The 10,000-nt window shown below is 35.1% G+C and overlaps 1 protein-coding gene across 1 annotated transcript in view; it reads left to right on the forward strand.

Annotated features, from left to right (window-relative positions):
• The window catches only part of LOC136828791 (uncharacterized), a 148,032-nt gene that overhangs the window by 132,212 nt on the left and 5,820 nt on the right, over window positions 1-10,000 (forward strand). Inside the window, 2 exon segments of the mRNA XM_067087017.1 lie at window positions 2,856-3,197; window positions 4,042-4,278. Of these exon segments, the coding sequence (XP_066943118.1) occupies window positions 2,856-3,197; window positions 4,042-4,278 (579 nt within the window).

Below are 10,000 nucleotides of genomic sequence, written 5' to 3' on the forward strand. Positions count from 1 at the left end.
TATCAAAATTTCTTCATGTCCACTTGATAGAATTATAACTTAAATATTCAAATGGGATTTGCTAATTTTCGCCTAATGTTGAACATACTTAGAGTGGTTTATATTGAGTAAATAGCTATTTAGTAGAAATTTTATGCAAAAAATGAGGAAAGGGAAGAAATCTGGATCGAACGTAGCGATACAAGTATGTGTGTGTATATAAGAATCGAGGTCTGATGAATGAGCTGTAAACTTGTATGTATATGTGAGCGGATGAGACAGTATTTTGATACAGTTCACCCGTGCGGAAAAAATATAGGGTGATAAATGGCACAAAAAGACTACAAGTCGTAAGCATTAGGAAAAAGTCGGCGACAGAAACCTAGATACCACGAAATCCTTACTATAGAGGGGTGGATTAAACATCCAGAAATTGAGAGACAAAGCGTATGATAGAGATTAACGGCGCAATATGTGTAGGGGATACGACAAACTACTGATAATCAGTTTGTAAAGGTGGGGGACGTACCTGATATGAAGTGGAGGTGCTTCTAAGATTCAGCAATTCAGGTACAAACGTGGTAGCGATGACTGACTTTTCTCTATACTCAGACCTGTTAGAAGAAGAAACGGCTTATTGTAGAAAATAATACACAGTACACAAATACACATACACACACACACACACACACACACACACATATATATATATATATATATATATATATATATATATATATATATATATATATATATATATATATATATATATATATATATATATATATATATATATATATATATATATATATATATATATATATATGTGTGTGTGTGTGTGTGTGTGTGTATACAAAAACAGGATCTGATTTAAATAGGACGGAATCTAAAAGAGATTTTATTCACAAAAGTTACAAGCTTCCAAAGACTTATTGCCCCATCGTCCGTTAGCCTTAATTTTATGGTTACAGGACTATGGGCTCTTAGTTCTTAAAAGCCTGTAACTTTCGTGGATAAAATCTCCGTTATATACGATCCTGTTGGAATGAGGTCCTGATATTCGTTGCATGAATGCACACTGCAATTGTAAAAGTGATCAAGTTTAATTATTTATATATATATATATATATATATATATATATATATATATATATATATATATATATATATATATATATATATGTCCATGGAACTAGTTCCTAGGGCAACAGTTATTACTTGAGAATATAATCTTCCCAAACAGACAGCACCTAAATTCCAGTTGTTCGGTTTAGTTAGCGAGAATGAAGAATTTATGCCGTAATATTTTCAATGATTGGTGTAACAAAAGTCTACAAGTGTGAAAGCAATATGACACAGATGACAATTTGTGTTCTATCTACAATTCCTTCAGGTAATCAAAAAACAGAATGATTTTAAAATGTTACCAGAAGGGTGTAGCCTTCATTGTTCCAACAGATGTACAATACTTAATAAACTATTTCTGTCGTGCTTTTAGGATAAACATAATATTTACAACACAGACAAAGGAAGAGAAAACATTTGCTTGACTCTGATAAGCCCTCGCAAGCAAATTGCCGTCGAGGGAAATGCACATTAGTAATTTTTCTTTCCATGCTTTTGAGAGTTGCATTGCAGTTCTGGAAGTTTGGCTGTTCTCGTAAAGTTGCCAAATAGTCTGGAAAGCTAACTTTAATGAGTTGCGGAACACTCACGGTTACTTAGTAGGCTTCCAGGATTCTTCCTGTAAGTGAACACAGTTGTAATATGGCAAAGATGTTTTGTAGTTAATTATGATACACTTTTCATTATCAATGGTGCATCACGATACTGTGACTGTAAATAATAAGTAAAAACCCATGATTATTTACAGGAGTAAGGCTGTATTTATCAAAATACAAAAAGGAGAATGGGGGCTTTCTACCGCTTGCACCAAGGGGTATTTTGATAACTACTGCCTTAATTATATATATATATATATATATATATATATATATATATATATATATATATATATATATATAATATTATATATATATATATATATATATATATATATATATATATATATATATATATCTAATAAATGGAGTCCATAAAAACGAAAAATGTGGAAAGTTAATATTATAATTTCGGGGAACAACTGTCTCCCTCTACAGGCAGGTAAAGAGTGATAAAAGTTACAGAAAAGCGGTATTTATACCAAGAGTTCCCGAGGTCAGCCGTTATGTCACTCCAGTTGATAGCTTCTTATCTTCTTAATCGCTGATTAAACAAAGAAATACGATAAACCTCTAAAGGGAGCCTGGGACTCAGATATTATAGATAAAATCTTCCTCCAACCAGTGATTAAGAAGATTACGAAGCTATCAACTGGAGTGACGTAACGGCTGACCTCTAGAACTCTTGGTAAAATACCACTTTTCTGTCACTCTCTTCTCATTCATCAGCTGCCTGTACAGGGAGACAGTTGCTCTCCGAAATTATAGCATTAACTTTCTACATTTGGCATTTTTATGGGCTCTTTTTATTAAATGGAATTCTGTTTTAACAGGATATATATATATATATATATATATATATATATATATATATAAATATATATATAATATATATATATATATGTGTGTGTGTGTAAGTGTATATATATATATATATATATATATATATATATATATATATATATATATATATATATATATATATATATATATGTGTGTGTGTCAAGACAGAAATATTGCAACAATGATAAATCTAGTTGCACGTAGGAGACAATCCTTTCAATTCTGCGAATGCAATTAGCTACCAATTATTTGTCTCAATCATATGAGTTACTCTCTCTCACAGTGATTTAATTCAATCTCTCCCTCTTTCAGCCGTGCCAGATCCTGTGAACAACTGCACCGTGGAGAACATCAGCTCAACGGGCGTGGGCGTGAAGTGTCAAGCTGGATGGGACGGAGGGCTGTCTCAGACATTCACCCTCTCCGTCAGCCACGCCCGCGCCCACACCCGGGGACACGACAAGAAGGAGGAAGCCCCGAGGGTGCTGGCTAACACCTCGACGTCTCCGAAACCCCAGTTTTACCTAACGGGACTCCGCCCGGGGACTGAATACGTCCTGACAATCTTGGGCGTGAATAAAAAAGGACAAAGTGAAGCTGTGCGGTTAGCGATCGTCACGCTGAAGGATGTTCCAGCGAGGAGAACGAGTCCAGGTAGTGTTTTTTTTTTTTGTGATTTTAACGATCAATTCCAGCGATTCCAGGTTCTGGAAGTCACCTTCTCTCTTTTTAATCTTAGCCGTATACATTACTTATCACAATTCCCATCGCATTTTAATAATTTACTTACGTTTATATCTATTTATTTATTAATTAATTTTTTATCTTCTTTCTGTATTTCCCATTACTTTATGCTACTTTCTAATGAGCACCACATTCTTTGGAAGCTTGAATTTTAAGTCAGTGACCCCTGTGGGCTTGTCCCATATGTGTAGGGTTCATCTTAATAATAATAATAATAATAATAATAATAATAATAATAATAATAATAATAATAATAATAATAATAATAATAATAATAATACAGTCCATCAGGATCCACTGTATTATTATTATTATTATTATTATTATTATTATTATTATTATTATTATTATTATCATTATTATTATTATTAAGAAGATAAAAATTTTTAATTCTGAATTTATTTATTATCGAGAACTTTGGGAAATCTTGGTGTGTCTTATTTAGCATTTCCTTGACATATTGGGAACTTTTTTGATGCTAGAGTACTTGTAAACAGAGAGAGAGAGAGAGAGAGAGAGAGAGAGAGAGAGAGAGAGAGAGAGAGAGAGAGAGAGAGAGAGTACTTATTTCCATTTTTCACAGGGTTTGGGTCACAATTATATTTCTATCACGCTAATTCGTATATACGTAACGAGGAATGTTAGGATTATGAGAGAGAGAGAGAGAGAGAGAGAGAGAGAGAGAGAGAGAGAGAGAGAGAATGCCCAAATTTCCAACCTCTTACAGGAGCAACGATCCTCTCTTCACCTACAGGCGTTGGAGCATTAGGCCTAACTAACATCATGGCCATCGTCATAAGCGTGGTCGTGTCTCTTGCTCTGATCATCGTGGTCGTAGCCGTGGTTGTCAGGACGCGTCGTCGTCAAGTCCAGAGGTCAGAGGTCAAGATGGTCTACGAGAAAGGGTCAGGGAGCCAAAGCCCTCTCAGAGGTACTGAGGAGACTACGGAGAGCGAAGAGGCCAACCCAGATATCATCCCTATAAACGACGGTAAGAATGAGTTTCGAAGTTGGGATTTGCTTTCAGAGAACTATTTAAAAAATCTATTTTTTTTAATCTATCTTTTTTTCTATCTTAGCGAATTTAGTTTTTACTTCTGTATTTGTTATTTTATTCAAGGTTTTAATTATTTGACTCGAATTTCTCAAGATATAACTGTTACTGAATATTAATTTTTGTCTGTGAAATTGGGATTTGATTGTTGGTGGCTTCATTTAAAAATAATTTCTTTAGCATGGTGAGTTTAGCTTTCTTTCTTCCGTATTTGTTATTTTATTCAGGTTTTCAATTATTTTATACTTGAATTGATCAACATATAACTGTTACTGGATACTAATTTTTGTCTTTGAAACTGGGATTAGCTTTTTGATAGCTATCTCAAATATCAGTCATTTGCTCTAGCATGGCGAGTTTCATCTCTTAACTGACGTGTTTATTATTTCATCCAACGTTTGAATTATTTTATACTTGAACTTATCATTATATAATCATCGTTGGATATTCATTTTTTTTTGTTTCTGTTGGATTTATCTTACTTTCATGGAAATGACCCTTTCAAACTTCTTCCATCTCGATTACGTTTAAGGGAGTCCTGCCTTCCTTTTCATATCAAAACTACTTCTGTCAATAAATTTCATAATTTCACTACGAAGGTTAGTATAACACTAGTTTAAAATTTGGCCCGAAGTTATTTTTAGTTTTTTGTAGAAGGAAAATACCGAGATGGCTTTGTCTGTCCGTCCACACTTTTTCTGTCCGCCCACAGAGCTTAAAAACTACTGAGGCTAGAGGGCTGCAAATTGGTATGTTGATCATCCACCCTCCAATCATCAAACATCTCAAATTGCAGCCCCTTAGCCTCAGTAGTTTTTATTTTATTTACGGTTAAAGTTAGCCATAATCGTGCTTCTTGCAACGATACAGGACAGGCCACCACCGGGCCGTGGTTAAAGTTTCATGGGTCCCGGCTCATACAGCATTATACCGAGACCACTGAAAGATAGATGTTTTCGGTGGCCTTGATTATACGCTGTAGCGGCTGTACAGTAAACTCGATTGGGCCGGAGAAACTTCGGCGCATTTTTTACTTGCTTTCTCTTTAGTATGTGTATTCATTGCTGACTTATCTCCCGGAACAAATTTGGGGACTTTTTCTAGAGGTTCTTCTTTTGTCCTCAATCGACTTTCTCTATCTCGATCTGACAATGAGTCAGCATTTTTTCGATCTTATCTTCATTCAAAACACAATATCCGAGTACCTTGAGTTGTTTGACAAGAGCAAGCTTGGTTCCAGCTGCTTTTCACTTTCAAATACGAGAGATATATTTCTGTCATTAATACTATTTTATTATCATCTTTAACGTGTTTCTTTTTTATATGATTGGAACGTATCTCCTCTTCCTGTCTTGAAGACATATAAAAGAAATTTGTCGTTGTTGTCCAAAATTACCTGAAAATTCTTTGATTTTATTTGTTTTCAACATCTTTTCAATATTCGAGTTTCATCTTTTCTTTACCCAATTTCTCACGGAGAGAAACACCTCCAGTATCGATCGTGTCAAGAAACTGTTCATTTTCCATTCCGTAATTGATCCGGTCTAGATTTGTGTTCATCTGCTTATAAACTGGTGACTCACAACATTATATATATATATATATATATATATATATATATATATATATATATATATATATATATATATATATATATATATGAGTGTGTGTGTGTGTGTATGAAGGTAAAGTTCATATTGAAATTACGAACGTTAACAATATTCCTTTGACAAGAGTACTTTCCAGTAAATATATTCATTAACAGAAATGACTTTTTTCCTTCCACATAGAATTACCTGAATAATAACACAAGAATTTTTCCTCTCCTGCGTAATGTCACTTTCTACCAGGAATTTCTGAAATTAAACGAGCTCTCTAATTTCCTTTCTATCATTTTAAACACAATAATATCCCCAAATCACACGGAAGACGTTTATCAGCAACACGATAATTCCTCGGCCTCATATAATACCGACTAAAATGACTCCCGGCGAGCGAAAATTCGACCCACGTTTCAAGCATTTGGTGAAAATCTTTTAATGTAAATATGACAAGATAATTACTCGACGATTGTAGATGCCTCAAGCAACACTCTCCCCCTCGTCAGTTAGGGAACCGGCGTCCTGGGGACGAATTTAAGTGGTTAAAATCCCAAGGTTGTTTGACGACGCCGATTAACCCGGACTTTCATCACGAAATGGGAAAGGAACTTATCAAAAGTGATGCTTTGATTTAATTCACGTTTTCTGAGAGAGAGAGAGAGAGAGAGAGAGAGAGAGAGAGAGAGAGAGAGAGAGAGAGAGAGAGCAACGAGCTGGATTGTTTGGTTTCTTCACAGGGACTTTGCCCTCAGTGTTCCGTATCATAAAGGTTATGAAATATTCCACGTCACAAAGGGCTTTCAAATGAAGTATATTGCTTCTGATGGACCCGTTTATTAATGTTTTATTGTCGTTAAAATGATTCTTTGATTTAATTCGTATTTGCTGAGAGAGAGAGAGAGAGAGAGAGAGAGAGAGAGAGAGAGAGAGAGAGAGAGAGAGAGAGAGAGAGAGAGAGCAACGAGTTGGATTGTCTGGTTCTACAAAGAGACATTGCTCACAGCGTTCCATATGTCATAAAGGTAATGGAACATTCCACGTAATAAAGGGCTTTTAAATAAAGTATACTGCCTCTGATAGGCCTGTTCATTGATGTTTTATTTTCGTTAAAATGATTGATTTTATCAATTTCACATTCGCTATATTTCTCGCGGTTGTGTTACTATGACTACGGTGTTGTTTGAATTTATATTTAATTATCGTTTTAATTATTATTATTATTATTATTATTATTACTGAAAGAAGGCGACCCTGTAACGAGGCTATATTATTGAGAATTAAAAACGACAGTAGTGTTATAAATATTGTTAACACTACTGTGGCTTTTAATTCTCATTATTATTATTATTATTATTATTATTATTATTATTATTATTATTATTATTATTATTAATGGTGGTAGTTATTGTTAATGTTACCACAGTCATTTAAGGAGAAACAACTTTTCAGTAAGTGGCAAAAGCTAACCAAATTAATAAAATATCCAGTTTTATAATTTAGTAATGTATCTTACCGCATAAATCAGATACATGAAACAAAATGTTCACATTCAGTCTATTCGAAGTATCACTGATTCCTTTCTTAAATTCATGCAATTTTTAAATGGCCAATTTTGCCATTTTAATTTACATCTTCTCAATTGGATTTCCTTTCTGTATGGGAACAATATTATTTTCACTGGGACCATTTTCAGAGCGTCTAACGATTGGAAATCATTCAGATCTAGTTCTCTGAAAAGACTAATCCTTTTCACAGAAAACACGACTCCAACTCCTCATTTGAGACTCAATGAATGCCTCGAATTAGCATCTTAATCAAAGACCCTTCGAAAAAAGTCCCGCCTCCTGTAACGAAGCCTGCATTTCAAAGAGAAGAACCCCAAACGTCGTGAATCTGTTATTGGCCTCGTCGGGCACGTGGTTAGTCGTATAATTAATCACTCCAACTAGTTCTCGCTTCGCCCCCTCCCCCCAAAATCAATCACGAGAGCGGTGTAACAATTGTCCCGGAAATATTGAGGTATCGAACCACACGTAACAAACACAAAGCGGGTACTCGGAGGAGGAATTTGAGCACCCGATCGATAAGCGTACTGTTTTCAGAATGATAGAATTTTGGATTATAGAATTTAGGTCGAGGGCCAAGCGTTGGGACCTATGAGATCATTCAGGGCTGAAAGTGAAATTGACAGTACGGTTTGAAAGGTGTAACAGGAGGAATAACTCGCAGTTGCACTCTGAAACAATTGTTAGGGGAGGGTGGAAAGTAAGCTAGAAGAGAGAGAATATGAACGGAGATACAGGAAAAGGAATGAAAGAGGTTGCAACTAGGGGGCGAAGGTTCGCTGCAAAGAGCCTTAAGTAATGCCTACGGTGCTCGGTTTCAGAAGGAAAAGGAGGGCGGTTGTATATTATTCCTCAGTCGTTATTGGAAATCCAGGTCTGAGAGTTTTTTTTTTTTTTATTTCTTACAATGAGCAGGAAGTACTTTGCTTTCCATTGTGTCTTGTTTGCGAATGTCTTGAGTAAAAATGATACGAATGCAGGTTTTTTGCTTGTTTTATTATAATCTCTCTTTATTCAATCATTATTCTTACGTTGAAATAAAATATCTTTCTGTTGTATATAGCGTTCCAGGATGTTTTTCTTGATTGGTGTTTGTGAATGTCTTGTGGCAAGTGATACGATTGTGGTTTTTTATTTGTTTTTATAATCTCTTTCTATTCAATAATTATTCTTACGCTGACATAGATTATCTTTCTGTTGTGTTTAGCATTCCAGGATGTTTACGTGTTTGGAACCTAAATGAACATGCGTTATTTTTTCATAATGCCACTATTCTTGAGGAAAACATGTTTCTAGTAAAACTGTTGGTCTGTTCATAACATACTGCAAAATAACCCAGCGTTTTTACCTTCCTCATATTATTATTATTATTATTATTTTTGTTGGTCTATCACAGTCATCCTATTCGACTGGGTAGCTTTTATAGTGTGGGGTTCCTGGTTGCATCCTGCCTCCTTGGGAGTCCATCACTTTTTCACTATGTGCGCTGTTTAAGGTAGCACACTTTTCTGCATGCGTCCTGGAGCTACTTCGGCATCTAGTTTGTCCAGATTCCTTTTCAGGGATCTTGGGATCGTGCCTAGTGTTCCTATGATTATGGGTACAATTTCCACTGGGATATTCCATATACTTCTTATTTCGATTTTCAGGTCTTATTATTATTATTATTATTATTATTATTATTATTATTATTATTATTTCCAGGACAACGAATGACACCCAAACCCGGTTTAAGTATAGGTTATTATGATCGTCACCTCTCAATGACTGTATCGACATCTAATTTTTTTTGTATTTAGATACTCAATAAAATAAATAAACATTGTCTCATGACTTTCTGTCATTCGTGGTACTTTCATTTTGCAGTGGTTTCCTGTGGAAGCTGATAGTCGTTTAACACTCCTTTTTTATATTAAAATAAGTGTTTGTGAAAGACTGCACCAACGAGAAATACAATACTCTTGTCTCCTTTATCAACGAAAAGAAATGAGAGGTAAATAGAGTTTTTCTTGCTATATCCAAATATGGGAGAGAGTGACAATATCCTTATGGAAGAATGTGTCTGGCGCCTTACACGTCTCGAACTGTCGGCCTAAACCGCTCCCGTCTCCTCGCTGGTAGGGGAAAGGGAGCTGGGGATTTGGCATGATACATATACACGTGCTACCGGGGTCTAAGCGATCAGGCAGGGCAGCCGATCGAGGCTACGGCCTACCCCAACGCCAAATCAAAGTCCTTCAAAAGAAGGCATTGTGCTTACCCCATATGAAAAATGGGAAAAATCACGTTAAAACGAAGAAGAAGAGGAAGAATATACTGGTGCTGTAAAAGCTGTTCACAATATAAAATATTGTTTTGCATTGGTCTATCGTACTTAAAGTGAAATCATGTTTCCACTGGAAAAAACATGAAAAATATGTACGAAATGATGTCTCTCAAAGAAAAATATTTACAGTATTTCAAATTATCCTATGAATAATGCAAAACTATCAC

The sequence above is a fragment of the Macrobrachium rosenbergii genome, chromosome 43, assembly GCF_040412425.1.
Source record: "Macrobrachium rosenbergii isolate ZJJX-2024 chromosome 43, ASM4041242v1, whole genome shotgun sequence".
NCBI lineage: Eukaryota > Metazoa > Arthropoda > Malacostraca > Decapoda > Palaemonidae > Macrobrachium > Macrobrachium rosenbergii.